The sequence below is a fragment of the Camelina sativa genome, chromosome 11 (genome assembly GCF_000633955.1).
Source record: "Camelina sativa cultivar DH55 chromosome 11, Cs, whole genome shotgun sequence".
In the NCBI taxonomy this organism is placed as follows: domain Eukaryota; kingdom Viridiplantae; phylum Streptophyta; class Magnoliopsida; order Brassicales; family Brassicaceae; genus Camelina; species Camelina sativa.
The window spans coordinates 4,118,079-4,142,408 of NC_025695.1; the positions used below are offsets into that span (position 1 = coordinate 4,118,079).

The 24,330-nt window shown below is 36.7% G+C and overlaps 5 protein-coding genes and 1 long non-coding RNA gene across 6 annotated transcripts; 3 read left to right on the forward strand and 3 right to left on the reverse strand.

The window, feature by feature from the left end:
- Positions 454-3,036, reverse strand: LOC104721538. Its single transcript, XM_010439546.1, has 4 exons — positions 2,730-3,036; positions 1,955-2,087; positions 1,265-1,788; positions 454-1,140 (listed from the first exon to the last, which is right to left on the reverse strand). The coding sequence occupies exons 3-4, from the start codon at positions 1,680-1,682 to the stop codon at positions 785-787; spliced, it is 774 nt and encodes a 257-aa protein (XP_010437848.1). The 5' UTR covers positions 1,683-1,788; positions 1,955-2,087; positions 2,730-3,036; the 3' UTR covers positions 454-784.
- Positions 3,597-5,970, forward strand: LOC104727604 (putative F-box/kelch-repeat protein At3g43710). Its single transcript, XM_019231755.1, has 2 exons — positions 3,597-3,623; positions 4,828-5,970. Exons 1-2 carry the CDS (start codon positions 3,597-3,599, stop codon positions 5,968-5,970), a joined length of 1,170 nt encoding a protein of 389 aa, XP_019087300.1.
- On the reverse strand, positions 6,171-8,268 carry LOC104721539 (serine/threonine-protein kinase Aurora-1-like). The gene is made up of 9 exons (XM_010439547.2): positions 8,096-8,268; positions 7,683-7,796; positions 7,430-7,576; positions 7,249-7,344; positions 7,061-7,156; positions 6,859-6,955; positions 6,648-6,765; positions 6,485-6,557; positions 6,171-6,390 (listed from the first exon to the last, which is right to left on the reverse strand). Exons 1-9 carry the CDS (start codon positions 8,138-8,140, stop codon positions 6,289-6,291), a joined length of 888 nt encoding a protein of 295 aa, XP_010437849.1. The 5' UTR covers positions 8,141-8,268; the 3' UTR covers positions 6,171-6,288.
- LOC104721540 lies at positions 8,878-19,838 on the forward strand. The gene is made up of 19 exons (XM_010439548.2): positions 8,878-9,162; positions 9,272-9,346; positions 9,452-9,571; positions 9,665-9,705; positions 9,807-10,018; positions 10,285-12,068; positions 12,458-12,673; positions 12,877-13,440; positions 13,873-14,105; positions 14,476-14,686; positions 14,896-15,051; positions 15,819-15,976; positions 16,065-16,257; positions 17,024-17,415; positions 17,589-17,769; positions 17,922-18,145; positions 18,230-18,893; positions 19,102-19,156; positions 19,481-19,838. Exons 1-19 carry the CDS (start codon positions 9,160-9,162, stop codon positions 19,651-19,653), a joined length of 5,655 nt encoding a protein of 1,884 aa, XP_010437850.1. The 5' UTR covers positions 8,878-9,159; the 3' UTR covers positions 19,654-19,838.
- LOC104721542 (carotenoid cleavage dioxygenase 8, chloroplastic) lies at positions 19,906-22,751 on the reverse strand. Its single transcript, XM_010439549.2, has 6 exons — positions 22,289-22,751; positions 21,134-21,901; positions 20,791-20,981; positions 20,511-20,700; positions 20,248-20,350; positions 19,906-20,172 (listed from the first exon to the last, which is right to left on the reverse strand). Exons 1-6 carry the CDS (start codon positions 22,601-22,603, stop codon positions 20,027-20,029), a joined length of 1,713 nt encoding a protein of 570 aa, XP_010437851.1. The 5' UTR covers positions 22,604-22,751; the 3' UTR covers positions 19,906-20,026.
- Positions 22,391-23,285, forward strand: LOC104721541. The gene is made up of 2 exons (XR_757038.1): positions 22,391-22,471; positions 22,989-23,285. It is a non-coding gene; the product is annotated as an uncharacterized LOC104721541 (long non-coding RNA).

Below are 24,330 nucleotides of genomic sequence, written 5' to 3' on the forward strand. Positions count from 1 at the left end.
TTTTTTTTTTTTTTTTTTTTTTTTTTTTTTTTGCTAAAGTGCAAATATCAATCATATAAAATGAAAAGTTTGGTGTTACAAAAGTTGTAACCTATTTCGTTGGTTTCTCGGCAAAAAAAGTAAAACAAGAAAGCAACCGGGCAAACTTTGATAGTCCTAGACATCTTCGTTGTAGCCATAAACTCATAAGCTTCTTAAATCGCTTATTAAGATTCCTTGCCATGATGGAATTCTTGATCTCTCGATCAATGTTTTAAAGATAACAGACTGTGCAGTCAATTTGGGCAGAGTTGGTGGCGAGCTGTGATTAGTTGTCTGCAGCCAAAGAAGCAGATCTGACCAAGTGTGGAAAGTGATAATAGGCTGTTCCAATCTCCTGCTGACAGTATGCCAAAGTGAAAGCATAGTCACAGGTCAAAAACAAGTGATCCCTAGTTTCAGGGTGAGTGGAACATAAACCACAAGTTGGACTAATCTGCATACCCCAACTCTGAAGCCGTGTCTTTGTAGGAAGGCGATTAAGGGTTGCTGTCCGCATGGTGAAAGCATGTTTAGGTGTTGCTCCTTTGAACCATACCGAATCTGCCCAGTCCACGACCTCAGCTCTAGGTATTAGGACGGACCAAGTTTGTGACGAAGAGAAACCATTGCAGCTTCGGTTGTCAACCACCCATTCATAAGTGTCGAGCCCCTGTTCCTCACTTGGCACGTGTATACTAGTTAAATGGACATGAAACATCAAGGTCTGTTCGGAACGCGGGGCCATGTCTACCAATAAAATTGATCAGTAGGCCAAAAGGAGTCTAATTATCAAACCAGAAGCTAGCTGTTCTGCCATTACCGATGTTGCACTGATGAAACGTTCTGCCAAGTCCCTTAGCCTCAGCATACACTTCCAATTCCACGAGTCATTAGGTTTTTCTATGAGGTTCCAGAAGCTAGTTGAACTGCTAAGGTTGTGATGTTTATGCCACGCCACCCATAGGGAACCACTATATAAGAAGAGAAGCCAGATCATTCGAAGGCATAAAGTTCTGTTCCACACCGCAAAACACCGTAACCCAAGACCGCCTTCTTTTTTTGGCAAACAACATACTTGCGACCAAGCCACTTTCACCAATCCCTTCTTATCTATTTGACCTGACCAGAGGAAAGATGAGCACAGCGATTCAATCTTTCTGATACAACCAAGCGGAAGAATGAAGGTGGATATCCAGAAATTCACTGTGCCAGAGATTACAGATGCTATAAGCTGGACTCTTACCGCAAAAGATCAAGTGAGAAATCTCCAAGTCTGAGGTTTTTGGATGATAGGATATATAACCAGATTGATACCTTGATTTGAGCAAGCTCGAGAAAACCTCCATGGTCAAGACAAACAGATACGGGGAGAGTGCATCCCCCTGCCTTAGACCTTGAGTGCTGTTGAAGAAGCCCCCTGTGTGCCCATTAACTGATATAGAGAAGCTGGCCGTAGAGATACATTCTTGAATCCATCCTATGAATTTTTCAGGCATATTAACAGCTCTTAATGTGGAGATAACAAAATCCCAACCCATGGAATCAAAAGCCTTTCTTAGGTGGACTTTAAGCATTGCACTAGCAGGGGTATTCTTCTTGTTATAACCATGTACGATTTCAGTAGCAAGCAGCACATTTTCCAATAAGAGGCGACCAGGCATAAAAGCAGATTGGGCATGGCTGACTATTCCGGGTAAGATACCTTTAAGTCGACCTGCTAACAACTTGGAGATGACCTTATAGACTGTGTTTAGGCAAGAGATTGGCCTGAAATCAGACATGTTTAGGCAAGAGATTGGTTGAAATCAGATTGGCGAGACTTCCTTTTAGTTGTTATGAATATCTTACACACTTTTTGCTGATTGCGTTCTCATTTTATGGATTTAGAAAGACCAAAATCTTATTGTTTGTAGCATTCGCTTGAAGAACATACCTTATGAAAAAGCAAGTTCACAGTACTGGACGACATCAAAGAAGGATAAATGCATCTGCAAGACCTTGTACACTAGTTCTATGACACAAGTTTGAAGTTCTTGCAGTCTCCACAGGTTAGTGAAGTCAATCACCTGAGAAAATTGAGTCAAGTAGTTAGTAAGTATTGACCCAGAAGTTCAGAACAACACTCATGACTCAGAAAACGATATCATGTTTCCAAGACGAAATAGCATTTTTTGGAGTTACAATAAGCAAAAAAGACAAATCAATAATTATCTCAAATACATCATCAGCAATTATAGGATCCTCTCTCTCTATCACACACACACACTTTCATGTCTTTCACCCTGAACAAAAGATTGAGACAATCCATCAAAATCAACTAGATCAGGATTTCTTAGTGTTCTGGTGTGAAAACTGAGTGTAGTTTACAGACAATGACAATGTCTTTATATAGACTGAGAAAAGACACAACATGAACCAACACAAACTAAGAGTTTGTAACTCTTCACACATGTAAAAGACACATCATTTAATGTATGAAATCAATTAAACTTCAGAAACTCAATTATATATTCCAACACAATCAGAACAATAGGATCTAAGGCCGTGCTTAAGAAATTGATAGCTTGACTAAAACATGTTAATGCAATCAATAAGTATAAGCCAATCACTAAGATGCAGTTCCGTATAGTTCAACATGGGAAGATTCTCGGCATATAAAACGCAAAAAAAAATCCAAACGATTTTAATCAAAATCAAGAAAAACTCACAGAGGTGTACTTCGAATGGTAGCAGAAGCAGCCTCGGCGGCTTAGTCGTCGAGTTGACTCGTCATGAGTCATGCCCGCACATACTTTCTGGGCGATGACTACAGGGGATCGATCACACACAGTGATCGTTACTAAATCGCTAAGCTTTCTGTCAACAGTTTACTCTGCTTTCCACGCCGAACGTTCACTTCCCCGTGAAAAAAACAAAAAAAGTCGATTTTTCTCAGAGGAATTATCTCGAACACTTGGTAGGTGTGTGAGTCTGATAATGAGAAAGACAAGTCACGCACAATTTCAAATAAGTCGCGCGGGGTATGTAAATTACTACTCTTTAAAACTTAGGAGCGTAACTTCTTTTTACCTGGTTGGATTTGGGCCCAACTCATCAGGCTTTCGTGATATTAAAGTATATCAAAATTATTTTTTACTATTTGAGTAATAAATCTTAGTTCCATCCACATCAATGACAAAGAATGTTATACAACGAATTACGATTAGTACATGAAACACACATAATTTTTACAACGACCAAGAATGTTAGTATGTTACGTTATCAATTTATTATTTATTACAAGAGAAAATTTATACAACGAATTACGAATTTCTTTAGCACCAGCATATCCGTCATGAATACGAATTACATAACCATATAATTATCATTGACAGGTGTATTCACCAAAATTAGCATAAGTCCTCGAATACTTATATTTATATATGGATAATTTTTAAGTTCATTGTGTTAAGTCACGATTTTTTAACTTCTACTATTTTTTTATTATTANTTTTTTTTTTTTTTTTTTTTTTTTTTTTTTTTTTTTTTTTTTTTTTTTTTTTTTTTTTTTTTTTTTTCTTTTAGTGAAATCGACGATGTTAACTGACCTCGCAGAATCACAGGTCAGTTAACAAAGAGTTGAACATTGATCTACTTCCAGTTTATTACTTAATTATTATCCAATCGCCGTGCACGGGTGTACCTAATATTGTTTATTATTTTAAAAAGTAATAATTAAAAAGTTTTACAGTTTTACATGAAAATAAAAAGAGATACACACAAAAAAAAAGATAGAAATGCAACCTTTTGAAATATATATTTCAAAAATACCCCTTTTTAAAATTTTCATTTTTGTTCTCTTTTACAAAATTACAGATTAATCTTTAGATTTTTTTTTATAGGTTTGAGTCCTTTATTTTATATTTAAAATATAGTTTTTAGGAGGAAGAATTTAGTATTTAGGTTTTAGGGTTTAAAATTTAGTCATTTTGTATGTTAAAATGTATTTTTGAAAATGGACAACATGAAAGAGTATTTTTAAAAAATCACATAGAAATAAGGATATTTTTGAAAATGTCTCTTTCTTGATTTTAATGTATATTTTTGATTGAGTTGTGAAGATTTCCAAATCTTAGGAGGTTATTCAATTATGGTTTGTAATGGATTTGGAAAGCAAAACAAAAATAATGTAATATTTAATCATCGATTTATTTTTATTGTGAAATTCAAGTATTATCAATTTTATGATTTATAAATATTTCTTAAATCATATGTTATTTGTTTAACAATTTATTTTCGGGTTTAAAGTTGAAAGTGAAAAATAGAAAGATTCAAATCTATGAATAAAACATATTATTTCAGTTTTTTTTTTCAAAAACAATAAAATAAGAATTTTCAAATCTTATATGGATGTACAAATTAATGATTGGATAAACCCTTTAAATTCATTAAATTGTAGATTAAAATTTTTGAAATCAGTGATTTGATAGTTAGATATTGGCTGATCTGGTTGTAAATCTTATATATATATATTTTTTCCTTTTTAAGAGTTATAGAAGATACTTTATTTTATAAAAAAAAACATAAATAAGATACATAACAATAATACTATCACAGGATAATGAACAAATATTTTACGCGGTATAAAGTATACTTTTTCCTTAACACGGTGATAAAGCTTTGTTATTTTCATTTATTTATTTACAAAAGAAAGCTATAAAAGTATAATGAGTCAAGGACATAAAAGTTTCCTTTTTTGAGGAACTGTAGTATATTGTATATATATAACCGAAGTGGGTGAGGAAGAGATTATTATAAGAGAGAAAGCTAAAACGTTCCAAGATTTTGTTAATGTCCAACGGAGAAGAGCCACCGCTTAAAAGAAGAAGGATGACGACGTTTGGTTTTCTGATGCTTCCTGATGATTTGGTATTAAATTGTCTAGCTCGTGTCTCAAGAATGTACTACCCGATGCTCTCCTTAGTCTCCAAGAGATTCCGCTCTTTCCTTACTTCAGCGGAGCTTTACCAAACCCGAAACCTCTTATGCCGCACAGAGAATATTCTCTACGTGTGCTTACGATTCTTTAACGTTTCTAACCACCCACTACGTATGTTTACTCTTTGTCGGAGACAAAAGAGCTCGAGGAACGTTTTGGTCCCAATTTTATATCCCGATTCTCTTCCCGAGCACTTGCCAGGAGTTGCACTGGTTGGTTCCAATATTTATGTCATTGGCAGTTTAATAAAGAACAATGCATCTTCTAGCGTTATGGTCATGGACTGTCGCTCTCACACATGGCGTGAGGCTGTAAGCATGCGTGCTGAACGTGTAAACCCATCTGCTTGCGTTCTTGATGGAAAAATATATGTAGCAGGAGGCTGCACAGATCTGGATGCAACTAACTGGATGGAGGTATTCGATCCAAAGACTCAAACTTGGGAGTTTGTGTCTAGTCCTGGCGAGGAAGTATGTAGGGAATTCTCTAGTTGCGAAAGTATAGGTTATGATGGGAATGTATACGTAGAATCTATGCGGACATATGGGCTTTACGAGCTGCATAAAGGTAGATGGAGAGAAGGACAATCATCGTTGGCTAGAGGTGGTAACTTATCATCTCGATGTGTGATCGACAACGTGCTTTATCGTTCTAGGAGCTGGGGGATCGATTGGTATGACTCTGAGGCAAAATTGTGGAGAGAGTTGAAGGGTTTGGAGAATTTGTTTGGCATTCGTACTTATGGTCGTACTACTAAATGCGTGAATTATGGTGGAAAAATTGCTTTTTTCTGGCTGGAGAAGGTGGGGTATAACAAGCGTTATCAGAAAACAAATATTTGGTCTGCGGAGATTACGATTGAAAGACGCGAAAAAGGAGAGATTTGGGGGACTCTTGAGTGGTTTGACGTTGTGTTTACAACCAATGAGGAACGTGTTAATTTAACACATGTCTTTGCTGCTACTCTTTGATTGATCATCGTTTTATTTTCTTTACTTTTAAGGGATTGTTTATTTTGCTATATATCACAAAGCTTGCTTGAGATTAGACAAGTAAGAAAACACTTTGTAGAGTTTTCCTGCTCCTGTTAATGACATAGAACATACTACATAATACAGAATTACAGATACTTGAGATTTTTCTTGGGATACACATTATTCGAAACATGNAAAAAAAAAAAAAAAAAAAAGAAGATTGATACACCTACACAACGGTAGTTCTTGTCTTTCTAGATAACAGTTTGGCTCGAGATTGCCAAGAACAGTTGGAACTGAAAGCGTTTTGTTTCTTTAGCCTCTGTAGATACCAGAAGGATCAGCGTTTTGCACAATCCACGGATGCTCCAGAAGCTTGTGCAATGGCAGACGTTGCGGAGACTCCTTGACAAGCATCTACATTATACAATCGAGAAATATGTGAGATTTCAAATTCAATAACTACTACTTCCACCAAAGTGTATGTGTCAGGTTGAAGGTATAGCAAAACCTGGCTAATTAGATCCTTTGCAGATCCAGAGACAATTGGTTTGGGAGGGAAGTTGAGATCCACTTGCACAATCCTGTTATAGAGTATATGTATCATCAGACAAACCCACAAGAAACAGACTAGTAATTGTAGATTTCATAAGCAGCTATTTTGTTTTTTGAACCTTTTGTATGTGTCTGAGTGCCTGTTGGCTTCGAAAGGAGGCACACCATAAAGAAACTCGTAACAGAGAATCCCAAGGCTCCAGATATCTACACTAGCATCATGTTCTACGTTTTCGACTGTAAGAAAACCAAAAGATCACTGTTAATAAAAAGAATTTAGATCATCACACGAGAACTAACATTCATTCATTTCAAGTGTTCCAAGATTACCCATCTCAGGAGGAAGGTAATCTAGCGTGCCACACATTGTCCTTCTGCGGTTAAATGTGTGTACTGACCAACCAAAGTCTGCAATCTTGAGCTCACCCTGATAGTTAAAGAATCCATGAATGTTAATAATACTAGCTGAGTTTCACAACCAAATGGATAGGTGTTACTTACTACAAGGAAAAAAAGGTAAAGCTTATATCACCTGAGCACCAGTTAACAAATTTTCAGGTTTAATATCTCTGTGTATCACATGCTTGCCATGACAATATATGAGAGCTCTCGCCAATGACGCAACATACTGACACAATGAACACATAAGAATATCAGTTTTTCAACAACAAATTAGTTTGAGAGGTACAAAAAAAAGAAAAGGTAGAAGGAAGAACTAACAGTTGCAGCACGTCTCTCGCTAAAGAATTTACATCTCTGTAATTCTTTATAGAGCTCACCCCTAGCAGCATATTCAAGTATCAAATAAACTCGTTTCTGCAACAATTGAAGAAGTAAAGATTAAAAAACCAAGTTTGTATCTTTGAATAGAAAAAGGAGAAAACAAAACAATGTGACATACTTGATCATAGAAGTAACCGTAGAGCCTGAGTATATTTGGGTGGCGAAGATGAGACTGAATCTCGACTTCTCTTCTGAGCTGATGTTCAACTTGAGATTGTTGAAGCTGGCTCTTGAAAAGAACCTTAAGAGCCACAATGTGATTGCTCTGTTTCATAATATATATAAAAGCATATATTATATATACATCAGAAAGAACATAAAAACCACAAGATTATAATAGATTGTTTGTTTTGTTGTTTATATATACTGACCCGTTTTTCTCTGGCGAGATAGACGTGACCGAACTTGCCTCGACCAAGAGGCTTACCAATATCAAAATCGCCTAAAGTCCATCTCTTTTGTGAAGCAGCAGCATCTGAAGCCTCCTGATTAACAAATTGAATCAGAAAAAACCAATTTTCAGATAATTGAAATCGAATCCCTAAAAACGAATCTGCTTTGGATTAGGCCAAGAAACTGTAATTTAGTCAAGAAATTCACAGAATTTTCAAGAGAAAAAGAATTCGCTAAATTATCAAACCTAAAACCCAAAGACGAAATCGAATGAAACAGGAACAAAGGTTTTGATTGAGAAACCCCCAAAAAAAGGAGGATTAGATTTCAAAATCCCTAAAAAAAAACACTTTAACGAAGGAAGCATCAGGTAATGGAATCGTGAAAGTACCTTCTCTTGCTGTTGTTGTTGTTGTGTCTCCGAAGGGATCGCCATTGGAAGAAGAGATCAACCCCGAGAGAGAGAGAGAGAGAGAGAGGCCAAAAAAATCAGAGACAGTTTTCAAAGTTCAATTGTTCAAAGAGAAAGATCCAAATCCAATTGTAAAAAAATAAGGTGGAGCGGGCGGGGGGGGCTTTAACTTAATTAATAAACTAAAGAGACAGTTTTTCAAATACTATAAAAATAGGGAAAAGGAAGAAAAAACTCAAAAAGCAATAACGGTCGATTTTTTTTGGTATTTGCCACTTGCTACTTTTGCCAGGGTGTCTCTGTGGACCGGACCAAATCATAAATTAAATTTTACCTTAACCGTATATACTTTACTTTGTTTGGAATCAAACACATACGGTAAGAATATAAAGATTTACAATTGTAATAAAGAAATAAAAATATTTATGATATGCACTTTGCTCACAATTAATATAAATAACGTGTTTTTTTTTTTGGGGGCGGGGGGGGGGTAAAAGCTGGTCTCCAGCCCAATTAGTATCTTTCGAGTCTTACAAAATTAAATCACTTAAAATACATATGTAGTTTTAAATTAATGGATAGGTCCAACAAAGTTCATTGCATATTGAAATAGAAATAGGCCCATTAAAAAGTAGCGGCCTAAGAAAGACAGTTGGAAGTTTTGTGATGAGATTAACCTAATCAGTTAAAAGATGGATGTTTACTAAAATCATCTATCCTAAATCTGATCGTCGGTATGTTTGTGTTAAAAGAAACTTGGGGGATAGAACCAAAAAAATAGCGTTAATTTTGATATATGATTTTATTTTTGCAAAATTTCCATTTTTGTTTTTTTTGGGTCATCCAAAAAATTTCCATTATCGGGAAGAAAAAAAAAAAAACGAATTTGAATGGGATATACATTAGAGAGACACAACACCAAGAATGGGATATACATTAGAATCTAAAACCCTAATTCATAATGTTTTTGATAAACCCTAGAAGAAGATAGACGAATTTGAATCACGGTGTACCTCTGCAGCTTCGACTATCAATCAATCAAGATGGTAATTGATATAACTTCGCGCAAGTTTCAATTTTGATCCTTTTAATTAATTTAGGGTTTGGTTTTTGATCTCTTCCTCCTACGTTTTTTGTTTTTTGTTTTTCGTTCAGTTTTCGATTGCAGCAATCAATGATACGGAATCCAAAGAGAAGTGGGAACCTTTAGCTCCTAGCAAAGAAGCTCAGGTAATTCTCTTTTTGTATTGTTGAAAAATCTGAAGCGAGATCTGCTCATTGTTTGAAATCGAAATTGAACTGTTTTTTTTTTTATTATTGATCTGCCCTCTTCAGGAGTTTCATCTGTCACAAACTTATCATGATGGTCTTCTCAAGCTGCAAGCTAAAGACTACAATAAGGCTCGGGAGCTTCTTGAATCTATCCTTAAGGATCCTATAATAGCTAACTCCAAAGTAAATAAAACTTGGTTCTGTTTTATTCTAATGCTTTCTCTGAATCATCACCTGTTTTTTTTTTTTACAAGACATTGAGTCATTTCTTTTCAGGTGGAGACTATTGCAAACGATAATCATCTCCATCATCTCAGGTCAGGCTCCAATGTTTTAATTCATCTGGTTCTAGTAATTGATGTTATGTTTTGTTTCTTAGTACTGTGGTCGCCGATACATAATTTCTTTTGTTTTGCAGATTTTTGGCTCTGAAGAACCTTGCCACTGTATTTCTTGAGCTAGGTTCTAGTCATTACGAGAACGCTTTATACTGTCATCTTCAAGCTATAGACATAGATGCAAAAGATTCTGTTCTGTGGAACCATCTTGGAACCCTATCATGTTCTATGGGACTACTGAGTATATCACGATGGGCATTTGAACAAGGACTTCTCTGCAGCCCTAATAACTGTACGTTCTGTTTTTCATCTTCTGTCTTCTCCCTATGTATAATACACATGGAATTCCTAGTTTGTCATGGTTTGAATAGAGAAATATCTACTACTCGTTTATATTTTACTGGTATGTTTCTACATGACTTATAGCTTTTGCAATAGATGTTGAATCTGTGATTGCTCGCTGTTCGTGGGTTCACGTTGGTCATATGTGGTATTAACTGTTGCATATATGCTTCCCTCTTTCCCTAACCCCTAAAAATTGAATTGGCTTTTGTGCAGGGAACTGCATGGAGAAACTTCTGGAAGTTCTCATTGCCATAGGTGATGAAGTTTCCTGTCTTTCAGTTGCAAATCTGATTTTAAGGCATTGGCCATCACATTCTCGTGCTTTGCATGTTAAACATTGTATTGAGGAAACAGATTCAGCCCCTTTTGCGCCCAAGGGTATAGATAAACTTGAACCTCACCACGTTCGGCTCAAATTTCTTGGCAAGAGAAAGGTGTCTGACATGAATCAGGACTTGAATGCTGCATCCAAGAAGTTGAAAAAAAGTTTGCAAGTTAAACTTACTGAAGCTACATGGGTGGCACTGATAAATATTCTTATTGGGATAATGCAGCCTTCGCGTGAAACTGTGGGCATATCCGCTGATATACCATTAACCATTGAATTAGCTCTTAGCACAGAGGCTGTAATGCAATGTCTGGAAAAGAAGGATAATTTTGTGGATTCTGATTCAAGTATTGTGTCTGTTAAGGATTGCAACTTTGAAAGAGAAAGTGGTGGTGCTGTAAAAGAAAAAGAACCTGTGTTTTCTGAAGAACACCCCCAAGAGAGGCGGAGTACTCGTCTTGAACGGCTTCGGAACCAGAAACCTGAGAAGGAAGAGTTAGAATGTGATAATAGCAAGGATCCTAGCAGTGACATCCTTCAATATCTTGAGAAGTTTGTCATTGAAAGGGGATTCAACAGAGTATCTACTGGTTCTTTCTGCCTTGAGGAATATGATCCAATTTCTGAACACGCCGTCGTTTCTAATTTTGTGAAGGAAAATTCAGAAAATTATGGTGCGTATCATATGGGCCACTTGCTTCTTGAATATATTCCTAGTAAATGTGAACATCTATTGACTCGTGATGCTGGCTTAAAAGTTTTGGAGCTAGAAAAGCTCACAAGACACTGGGGCCGAGATCGGAAACCTGAATGCAGTCTTTTTCTCGCCGAGCTGTACTTTGACCTTGACTCTAAACGATCAGATAGTCCTGATGGCCCATCATGCATGGTAGAAGTAACATATCATCTCTCAAAGATAATTGAATCTGTTTCCCTTGATTATGCTATCGACTCTACGCCTATTTCTTGGGAAAAAAGTTTTTCTGACTCCGCCTTTAAGAGTTTTCAAGGTGATGAGACTGCTAAGGAGGTGTTAGATTATAATAAAAGATCTTTCTGGGTTCGATATTTCTGGTTGAGTGCACGGTTATCAATTTTGGAGGACAAAAAAGCTAAAGCACTTGAAGAATTTTTCAAGTGTGTGTCATTGTTGGACAAGGAAGGTATTGGAGAAGCTCCTGTCTTAATTCAGCTGCCTCACTGCAGAAGAACTCCAGAGCTGAACGTCGACAGAATCATTCATGAAATAAATCTGCTTAAGATTGATTTGTTGTTGGAAAATACTATACCTGAGATGATGGAGAAAGAAGTTTATTCGGAGTGTGTAAATTTACTTTCACCTCTTTTATTTTCAAATAAAGACATCTTGCCTGCATACGCTTTGAAAATGGAAGAAGGGATCTCCTCTGTTGAGTTATCAGCACTTGACGTTTTAATAAAAGCATGCCAGATGAGTAAGCCTATAGATGTTGAGGTTTATATGAATTGTCATAGAAGAAAGTTGCAAGTTCTCCTGGAATCAAGTGGTACGGGAGGATCTGTTGTGACAACTAAAACCTTGTATAAAGATTCAAGTGAGAGTTGGGATCACTTGGTGGCGGAGGAAGTCAAGGCAATTCTTCTCTGTATCTCTCAAGTGAAGAACTTCCTTGACCAGTCAGGAAACACTGTAAGTCTGAAATTTGTTTTTGATTTATACGGTATGGTTTTCAAAAGTCCTGAAGAGCTAATAATTTTCGTTTGCTTTGGATATGTGATTTCTATCATGCTGGTACAAGCTAACAAGCGTATGAGATAAAATATACAGATGGTCATTGAGTTTGTTTGAATCATTTAACTGCGTCATCTGCTTGTTCCTTGCTTGATATGCTAACTCATATTATGAAAATCTTCAGGCTCTTGTACTACAGACTACTGAAAGAGCATAAAGTTTTAAATAAATTTTCATGTGTAAATACTAGGCAGAAAATGTACAAGAGATCAATATTGTAACAAATTTATTGTCCTAAGAAAACAAAAAATGTGGCCGCGTGTATTGATGTGTTGTTTTATGTGCAGAATGGCATGGTTGCCCCAAGAGATTGTGTAGCTGGTATACAAGCTTTGCTTTTGACAGTCATGTCATATATCGTGAGGCATTTTCTTTCTAAGAGATATTCAGATTCTCAAAATGCTGATGGGATTGAAGAAGAGAAGAAGTCTTGCTTTCTCGATGCAGCTATTGGATTCTGTAAACTTCAACACCTTGATTCTACCATATCTACTAAACATCAAGTAAGACATGGTTTACTACCGTTTTTTGTTTTCTTTCATTTTTTGGTGATATGTGATGAATCAAGCTCTCAGTTTGACATAGTTAGGCGTGTCTGTTTGGTGAGACAAATTAATAATGTTATCTTACAATTATCAGCCATGATGATAAAAGCTGCTTTGGTCTGCTGCTTTGTAACAATGGACTCTCTCAATTTTCTTTTTAGGTTGAGTTGATCATAGGTCTCCATAATTTGCTTGCTGAATATGGGCTTTGCTGTGCTGGTATAAATTGTGCGGGGGAGGAAGGAGCTTTTCTTAGATTTGCGATTAAGCATTTATTGGCTGTGGACATGAAAGTCAAATCCAGTATTAACTCCCCAGATGGTCTTGATATGGCATTGCCTGACAAATTCTGCAGAAATGAAATAAAATCATTTCTCGCAGAGGTGCATGTTGAGAAAAACGGAAACAATAAAACAGATTCCAAGAATGATGGTTGTGAAGGACAAGTTGATAAAAGGGAAAAAGAACAGTCAGAAGAAGAAAGCAAACCGATTCCGGAACACACTGAAGAAGTTGCTGAAGAAGAAAAAGATGAACTTGAGTTGTCGATCAACAACGCTTTAGATCAATGTTTTTTTTGCCTGTATGGTCTGAATCTTAGAGTTGATGGTTCCTACGAAGATGAGCTTGCTGTGCACAAAAACACTAGCCGGGGAGACTATCAGACAAAGGAACAATGTGTTGATGTCTTCCAGTACATACTACCCTATGCCAAGGCTTCATCTGTGAGTGATCTTTCCTTAACTTTTGTAGGTGCATTTTCATGCGTGTGATAAGTGCGTGCCAAAGTTTATTTTCTTGTACTTGGTGCTAATTTTTTCTGTGAGTAGATGAAATCATATTGCAATCTACCAAAACATCTATTTACTTTCTGTAGCTAGGCTCACATGTCAACTGGTGTTTACCAAATAATGTATATAGATTTAAGCATGCATGGCACACACAAATTATAAGGTGTTGCAAGTTGTGTTCAGTACATGAGTTGTACCAATAGTAACTCATGCAGCTTATACTTGCAAAATATTTAGTTTTTGACAAATAAGTTATAAGAATGCATCCACATGATAATACAGAATGTGTTGCTAGCAGTATTCAATACACGTACTGTGTTTTTAAGATAGACTCTGGTAATCTTATAACTGTCCTTCCTGTTTCAGAGAACTGGTCTAATTAAACTCCGAAGAGTCTTGAGAGCAATAAAAAAGCATTTTTCACGACCACCAGATGATCTCCTAGTTGGCAATGTGATAGATAAATTTTTAGATGACCCTGATTTATGTGAAGACAAACTCTCAGACGAGGCTGGTTCTGAAGGATTCCTCGAAACCATAATTAAATGTCTAATTCCCAGCAGAACTCTCAGTGAGTACAAGGTATCACTGCTTCACAGGTATAACCAAGCATATTTTTGTTATGAATTCCTCTTGCCAAAAATCACATCCATAGTCTGAAATCGTTTTAGCTGATTTTTTGCATAATCAATAATAATACTGTTGAACAGAGGTAACCATGCAGGATGATCTGAATGTTTATGTATATTCTCTACCCTAAATATCTCTATGAATTTCACATGTCTGATTTTTGTGACAAGCAGACAATGATGAATAAGAATAAGTTTCCTAGAATTTTGTTCTTGTTCTCGTTGGAAAATGATGAACCACGAAAGAGAATTTCTGCCACTGCCCAAAAACAATTATTTGATTTTTAGATATATATGTAATGTTGGAATACGTAAGAATGTTGTATTAACTTGCTTGCAGTTCCGACCCATATTTGGACGTCTACCGCAACTTGTATTATTTCCTAGCTCAGTCTGAGGAAGTTAGTGCTAGTGATAAGTGGCCCGGCTTTGTTCTCACGAAGGAAGGAGAAGAGTTTGTACAGCAAAATGCAAATCTATTCAAATATGATCTGCTTTACAATCCTCTGCGCTTTGAGAGTTGGGAAAAACTTGGCAATATATACGACGAGGCAAGTTCTTTCAGTCATTCTTGTTGTTACTGTCATTATATGTCAACTTCTAGAATGTTTCGAATTTATACCTTTAAATTGGTAACCTTTAAATAGGTAAGGAGTAATGAAAAGGATTTACAGAAGGTGGCTTTGTGTCTTTCGGTAATGGGTCTTTATTCATGTTTTGATAATTAATTGCATATCCCATTTGGTTTCACTAAAATCAGGAAGTAGATTTGTTGCTAAATGATGGGAGTAAGCACATAAACGTTGTTGGATGGCGGAAGAATTCCGCTCTTTCACAAAGAGTTGAGACAAGCAGAAGAAGAAGCAGACGTTGCCTGCTTATGAGTTTGGCATTGGCAAGGTCACCAGATCAACAGGTTATATTTGCCACCTTCATCCATGCTTTATTATACTAACCAGATGACAGAAAATAGATGTTGCTGTTTAGTTTTTTTGGTCAAACCGATTTTTTAATTCAAACCTTAGAAGGTAGCTGTTACAACTGAAAATAGATGTTGCTGTCTCGTATGTCCCCAATTACCATGCTTATAGGTAGTGCCACTTAAGGGAATATGATATCGACTTGAAAATCAACATTAAATATAAATTGAAAGGGAAAACACTTAATTGACGATTAGTTTGATGATATTACTAATAGGAGAGAATGATAATGTGATTCTCCATTTTTCAGCTGTGGTTAGAACTAGTTGACCATAGATGTAAAGATTAGGTTGAAAGAGGTCATGAGCAAGCTTTTAGCCATACACAAGCTAGAGACGCTTTTGAACCTATCGGAGCCTACCTATTCTTTCCCCTAAATATTTTTACTCATATTTATAATGTTATTATGGCTAACTTGAACTACCTACCAGATTTCTGGTGGAAGCTTTTAGTAAGTTTTAGTAAAATGTGAATTTTCGTTAAACCAAAAGAAATCTTACTTTCTATAGAGAGAATAAGTTATAAGCTTGATGATATAATTTTGAGGATACAACATTGAGTAAAACGTGCAGGAATAACCAAGTACATCTTGTATTTTCATGGAGAATTGGGTTTTTGGAGAGTTGTCAGTTTTATTCATGTAGTATATTAGAACTACCTGTTGATGTGTTGATGATGTTTATGTATTGATCCTCTATCGTAGTCCGAGATACATGAGCTTTTGGCGCTGGTATACTATGACAACCTTCAGAGTGTTGTGCCGTCTTATGATCAGCGGTCTGTGCTAACCTCCAAGGATGCGACGTGGACTAGATTTTGTGAGAACTCAATGAAGCATTTCAACAAAGCTTTTGCACATCGGTATAGTTTACTTGTTATTAAAACTGTGTTCACTTTGGTCGATTGCTTAAGAGGCTGAGAATTCTTTTTATTAACCCATCCTGTACAGACAAGACTGGTCTCATGCATTCTACATGGGAAAACTCAGTGAGAAGCTTGGGCAGTCGTATGAAATTGCTTTATCCTATTATGAGCAAGCCATGAAATTGAATCCGTCAGCCGTTGATCCTGTGTATAGAATGCATGCTTCTCGTCTGAAGCTGCTAAATGCGTGTGGGAAACAGAACTTAGAAGCCTTAAAGGTTTGTAATTGACGCTCTATATTTTCAACTTGTAACTACAGCATCGCGGTTTCCACAGAAAAGTTATGTGTTAATTCAGTCTCAGTTTAAGAAGTCCACTATTAGTTCACTTTTTTTCTTTTGAGGTCCTTAATAATTTCCTGTCAACCTTTCAGGTCCTCGCCTTGTATTGCTTTGATGAATCTATAAAGGATACTGCTATGACAATCATTGGTACAACGACTTTTGGATCCTCCCGTACACTAGAAGAAGGTCGAGATGGAAACATGGAAGCAAGTTATGCTAAAACTGGAGAAGGATCAATTCAGATGGAAGGGGTATGGCATATGCTTTACAACGACAGCCTTTCTGCACTGGGAATATGTGTAGAAGGAGATCTTAAACACTTTCATAAGGCGAGATACATGCTTGCCCAAGGGCTGTATAGAAGGGGTGGGAACAGTGATCTGCAAAGAGCAAAAGAAGAACTCTCTTTTTGTTTCAAATCATCCAGGTCAAGTTTTACGATCAATATGTGGGAGATTGATGGCATGGTTAAAAAGGGAAGGTGCAGATACATTCTTACCTTGCCCTTAAATTTTTGACTTAATCTTTGCTCTATAAGAGGCNAGGTTTGTAATTGACGCTCTATATTTTCAACTTGTAACTACAGCATCGCTGTTTCCACAGAAAAGTTATGTGTAACTTCAGTCTCAGTTGAAGAAGTCCACTATTAGTTCACTTTTTTTCTTTTGAGGTCCTTAATAGTTTCCTGTCAACCTTTCAGGTCCTCGCCTTGTATTGCTTTGATGAATCTATAAAGGATACTGCTATGACAATCATTGGTACAACGACTTTTGGATCCTCCCGTACACTAGAAGAAGGTCGAGATGGAAACTTGGAAGCAAGTTATGCTAAAACTGGAGAAGGATCAATTCAGATGGAAGGGGTATGGCATATGCTTTACAACGACAGCCTTTCTGCACTGGGAATATGTGTAGAAGGAGATCTTAAACACTTTCATAAGGCGAGATACATGCTTGCCCAAGGGCTGTATAGAAGGGGTGGGAGCAGTGATCTGCAAAGAGCAAAAGAAGAACTCTCTTTTTGTTTCAAATCATCCAGGTCAAGTTTTACGATCAATATGTGGGAGATTGATGGCATGGTTAAAAAGGGAAGGTGCAGATACATTCTTACCTTGCCCTTAAAATTTTGACTTAATCTTTGCTCTATAAGAGGCTGTGTAACACTGATGATTAAAATCAGCTTCTGAGAAACAATATGATAAAATGGATGTCTAACTGTTTATGATTATGGGAATCTCATGTATAACTTTCTCTGTTTCTATTTAGGCGGAAAACTCCAGGTTTGGCTGGTAACAAGAAGGCTCTTGAAGTTAATCTGCCAGAAAGCTCACGGAAATTCATTACTTGCATCCGTAAATACTTACTGTTCTATTTGAGACTATTGGAGGAAACTGGAGATGTCAACATACTAGAACGAGCATTTAATTCTCTTCGGTCAGATAAGAGGGTAAGGACGTGATCATTTTTATAAAAGACTTTGCTAGTAGTACCTTTAGTACCCCTTTTTAACACATGGCATGAAATTTGATCATCATCAGGTATTCAGGTTATCATAAGCTTAATATTGTTTGCTAAATGCTCTACAAATTTTGAATGCAGTTCTCTCTATGCATTGAAGACCTTGTACCAGTTGCAATAGGAAGATATGTAAATGCTCTGGTTTCCTCGATGAGTAGGGTTGAGTCTGCAGAAGCAAAAATCAACCCTGATAGTAACTTAGAGAAAATATTTTCCCTCTTTATTGAACAGGGAAGCATATGGCCAGACATATGCAATTTTCCTGAAACAAGAGGTCCAGAAACCTCAGAAAACAGCTTATACAGGTAACCAATTTTGCATGAGGCATAAATATATCCCTGCTTGGGCATTGGATTTTTGCTATCTGATATTGATTTTCCCTTTTGCAGATATTTACATCAATACATCGTATCTCTTGAACTAGACAACAAGGTTGAGACCTTGGAAACCATAAATGAAAAGATTCGAAAGCGTTTCAAGAATCCAAAGTTGTCTAATAGTTTTTCGGCTAAAGTTGGAAGACATGCTTCTCTTGCTTGGTGCCGAGCTCTGATAATAAGCTTGGCATTGATTACCCCCTTGCAGCAAGTATCCTCAGCGGAATGTCAAGCAACAACTCCACCATTTGGTATACTGGAAAACAAACGGGTGCTTTGTGTTGATCTTCAGTCAGAATTCTGGAGTTCTTCATTCGAGGATCCCTCAGAATCCCAAATGCTTGAGGCAAAATGGCGCCCTGTTGTGTCCAAAATCAAGAATGTACTGATGACCAATAAAGTTGTGGAGGAGAATCTGGAGATCGCTAACTCCCTACTTAAAAGTTGCTACAATTTCTTCCGAGAAACTGCTTCAGTGACACTCCCTTCTGATATCAACCTCTATTTCGCGCTGCCTCAACTATCAACAGCTGGAGACCTTCTTCCATGCAGTGAAGGAGTTGAAGTCATTGATGTAAGCATCCCAAGGAAGCTTCTTTTGTGGGCATACACGCTTTTTCATGGATATTGCGGTAGCATCTCTCAGGTCGTGAAATATATGGAAGAAAATACCAAGGTATCCAGTCTGCTCATTATTTTAGTCTTTAGTCTTCTTCTTTTTTTGATATTGAAGTCTTTAGTCTTTTAACTTGCAAAACCTACTCACCTAGGTCACGGTTTCAAGACTACAACAGTCATATTCTTTTGCATACTTGTTTTTTTAGACTTTTTGCTAGATATTGAAGTTTGGTAAGAGTCATTTATTTAGAAACTGTTTGTGACAGCCAAAAATGAAGAGAGGAGCTTCAACTTCATCAGTGGTTCCTTCGGTTCAATCAGGTTAGTTACTCGACATGTTTCGTAATGTAAATCCAATTTGAACCACGAAAACCTTGATAGAAAATTCTTGTGATTCACTGGCTTCCACTGTATAATGCTCTCAAGAGATAGGGCCATGTTCCTGCATGATAAACACTCCTTAGATCGCTCTAAGCATTGGGATTCGTTTATATAGCTACAATAGATTTAATTTATATTTTTTTGTCCTGCGGTTTCTTGTTGTTGATTGTCAAAGAGGGAGAATGCTTTCACTTCATCTCTTACCCCAAAGATCTTAAAATAAATCATCCCCATGAAACTGAAGTCATATTTGTTAATGGATAGGTGGAAACAATGAATTGGACGCTGCTCCTAAGCCTGTGCAGGTGATAGTACCCGACACTGCTCCTAAGCCTGTGCAGGTGATAGTACCCGACACTGCTCCTAAGCCTGTGCAGGTGATAGTACCCGATTCGTTGGGTGGGGATAGTTCTGTCTCTACACCTGCACCATTGTAACAGAGCTTTTCTAATTTCTTCTTTTCATATTGTTGTAACATGTTTTCAGCTAAGGGGAAAAAAGGAAAATAGAGATAGAGTAAATTGTCATATAGCGTTTCTCAATTGGGTGTATATTAATGTATTGTAGGATGATGTAATTGAATTGAATAGCAAGAATGGTCAATCTATTGCAATTTTGACAACTGTATCCACCACAATCCGTTCCTTTTATTTTGGGGTTTGTACATTACAGATATATGAAACAAAAAGCATATACAAGTGGCAACAATTTACAAAACCTGCAACATGTATTTAATTATACAGATGTGTATGAATAAATATTACATATGTTGTGTTTTGTATAATGAAGATCTCTTTGTTGAGATTGTAATCAATGTTTGGGGATCCAACAACCATGTAAACCATAAGGAAGACCATAAGGAAACGTGGCTCTTGCTATTTCTTCAAAGGAGCTTCCATCAAGCAAGATTGCAAAGCTTCCTCCATTTTCTTCACTTACTATCGATATTACCACTCCTTCAGAAACCGGAAAAAAATATTATGACGACTCATATGGAAGAAATCCTGATGAAATCTCAGTTTTAAACTAACCATCATCCTCATGGATTGCACCGGGTCGAGGCACAAAGAATGGTTCAGATGGTATCATTCCGTGTTCATGCCAGTTCTTCACTTTTTTCTCCACAATATCAACCTGTCTCATAGAATAAATTATAATAACAACATTAACTTTTTACTATATACAATTAATATGTATTCATTCAAGGTAAAGGACCTTTTCAAGTTAGGATTCACAAATTTTGGTATGTACGTAATTAACCGAAGGATAAATAAACTTTGTGTGTACAACTTACCTTAGAGAGAGCATTGGGGAAATTACAAGGTCGTTGAGCACCGCATGCGTAAACGTAACGATATTTTTGACCCAAATGCAAAGGATTAATGCTGCACATATCCATCGCTCTCCCATGCTTCTCTGCCTCCACGGCGGTCTCTAGTTTCCCGTATTTGCTCCCGTCCAACGGTATCCTGAATCTCCCGATCCTAACATAAGATTTACATTATATGTATGTAATCAAGATTGAAAAATATTATGTAGGTTAAGTAATTATAAACCCTTAAATATAATATTACCTAGCATCGGGTAAAACGTCCTGACCATGGGAGGAACGTAAGGTATGGAGACGGAGCATATCGAGTATCCGAGTATCTGCGTTATGTTCGCAACAATCTGCAATGATGACGGTAGCACCATTCTCATCTTCATCTTCGTACGCGTTTATGAAGTGAAACGTAACGTACGCTGGAACCTCCACACTCGCCACCTTAACCATATATAATAAACGTTTATGTTTTACGTAACACATATAAATTCAACTTTTCCATAATATATGATCTAATCTACTATCTATAAAGACTATAACCAATAAAATCCCTTAAAACAAATGAATAAAATGAGGCCATTAGTGACTCTTACGACTTCTCCGGTGAGTTTGGACATGACATGAAGGAAAGCTCCGTCTTGGGGACACCACTCGAACTTGTAAAGTGGCGTCGGCTCAGCCCTAAGAAGATTCTTCACCGAGTACCTCAGGGGCATTTCCGGTACCACAACATAATTCTCCGTCACCGCAAACGAATGGACCCACCCGGGTCCCCACGACCCGCTCCGACACTTGACCCGTCCCACAACTTCCCTTCTATTCGAACCGGCCTCCATCCTCACGACCCGATAACCCGGTTTAACCAAATCCGGTATCAACGTCCACATCTCCGTCTCCGTCACGATCGGATGCGCTGATTGGATCATATGATCGGACAACCCATCGTCGTATTCGAATTTACCGATCGTTTCTAGCGTCTCATGGTCGACCAGAATCGATCCTTTCTGAGTCTCCGTGAGACACATGACCCGCCCGTCACCGAGTCGGATCACCCCGGTGTTGGCGTTATCCGTCAAAGACTCACCGGAGAAGAGCCTCAAGATTTCTCCGATTCCGGAGAAAGGGTTCTTGAAGTTGTTTCTGATCGCCGGTTTCGGAGTCTCGGAGAACTCACGGTAACAAAGCCGATTGTGTTTCTTGGCGGCTTTGTAGGCGTCGGATTCAAGTAGACGGTGTCCGGCGAATACACGACCGCCGTCGAATTGGAGCTTGACGAGTGTGGAGTAGCCGTCGAAGAGGTGACGGAAATCGTGGTCGCCAATGTTCCATAGACCGGGACCGTTTCTTAGGTACGTACCATTCTGCATGTCATCTTTAACTCATTAATTTTACTGTCCCATTTTTTTACATCTCATGTTGTAAAATATATATATAGAAGATAACCTAGACTAGAGTAATTATATTATATGTGGAAATTAGCAAAAAAAAATTAATCCGAATCTTTCTTCTATAAACCGAACATGGCGTAATGATCTCTTAGACTTTTAGCTAGTAATAAAATCATGTATAAGAAAAAAAAGTTTGCGTAGAAAATAGAAAGTTGTATTGTTCGGTATTGTATATTACATATGCATGTGCCAGTGTGAGTGTGTTTTGTGTGCACGATACATATTTTATGAAATTCCACGAATATAAGCTAAAACTATATATACTCCCAGCAAATATAGAAAAATGGTAAGAAGACAAACCAGCCAAGTGGGTATCTTTCCTTGGACTGTAAGCTCACCCTCCCACTTCTCTTGTTGTACACTTGTCCACGCAACATGACATCGTCTCTCGCCTTCCACCTTCTCTATCTCCGGTACCGGAGGCGGCATCGGTGAATTTATTACGGCTCTGGCTACACCGGAGATCCTCCGAGCAAATAACCGGTGAGAGACTTGGGATTTTGTTTTTATTTGTTGATCGTTGATGGAATTGTCGGAATAAAGAGTAGTGAGTCTAGTTGACGACAAAACATGATGATGACTCATCATTGCTTTGGTTGTGATCAAAGAAGCCATCTTGGCAGAGATTTTATTTAAATATTTGTAGTGAATTTTAGTGTACTAAAAAGAGGGCACAATATGAATTCAAGAAAGGAAATGAATTTCTAGTGAATGTTTGGTGCAACACACATATGATGTATTTATAGGGTCTCGCTAAAGGCCTCTTATTACAAATAATGGATAGATGCTTATTCAAGTTGATATTATATATTAATTACTGATGGGGTTTGTAGGATATATATTACTTTAATAATATATGATACAATATTTTGGGTCATGTTCGTTTTGGAATTAGTGGTGGCATAGTGACCAATAACATCTTGTTTGCTTAAATTGTAGTGTTAGAATCTCATGATTAATTGATATATGAACTATTCAACTATTTCTCGTATGCCTACAGATTTCAGGGACGATAGAGACATTCAAATCAGTCTGACGAGAGGCATCCCCAAAACGTTCGGCTAATTTACACGTACAATATACGTTCTCTTAAAATTGGTAGTGTGAGTGTCATCGAAATCATTTTATGTGTGAGTACTAGAGCACTATCAAAATTAAATAAACGTGTAAGTAAGAATTTCTATTTTGTCAACGCGCAAATATGAATATATATGATTGATTTATATGGATGTATTTTATATTTGACTATTCTGTCCGTCCGATGCATTGGTTAATGTAATTTTAAGGTTAATCATAAGTTATATTGTACGTTTACACTGTTTATATGGGCCATGCAAAGTGGGTGTATATTTAAACATTTTGGGAAATCGTATGATTATTTCCTGAATTAACGCATAAATTAGATAATAATCAACAAAACAAGGAAAGAAATAGTACTGTATTAACACCTTAAAATGATTTATAAAAAAATCTATTTTATCTCTAAAACTGTTGGTTGTTTTAGTTTACTTTTATTTCTCGTATTTCAAATAATTTGGCCGATGGTTTTGTTCGAAGTGTTGGAATATATATATGTTAAACCTCGCTATGTTTTTGGAACGAGAGAGACCGATATGAATAGTGTGACTGACAGGGAATGCTTCGAAATGAACATAATACGCCGCTGAAAACACGATCGTCGATCAATATATAGTGTAAGGGGGAAAAAAACCAGCATAGACCACTTCGTGTAAAGAGTTTGATTCAAGTGGGTTTCTTATATATAATATGGTCAGACACCTTTTTCGGAAGAAACAAATAATTAGGCTGACAGAGAAACCACATTATTTGACTTTTCTTGTATTTTTGTGTGAGATTTAGAAGTTCAAACAAAAGAATCACCTTTAATTCAGCTATTTGAAGGATCGATGTGACGGTTATTCTAACCGTCTTTTGGTACACGCAACGTTTACATATACAAACGTAAATACGATAATCGAATATAATGATTTTATGAAACATGTCATTTATCAAAACATGTCATATATAGCAGTCTGCATGTACATATGTTTGTATAACAATATGAAATGTCTTAGACTTTCATCAGTATGTCGGAATATTAATCTAAAGAATATATACACTTTTGTTTGACATAAAAAAAAACATTAAGTTATCTTGGTTGCTATATATTTCTACTTTTCTATTGCTGGTTTGGGTACATGGCCTTCTATTATTTTACCTAGTCCATATACCCAATTGGGAAAATGGAAAGAAGTTCAAAATAGAATATGAAGATAATCCAATTTCATATCATATTAATTTACCATATTAGAATTTTAAATTATATAGTACAAAGTCCATGA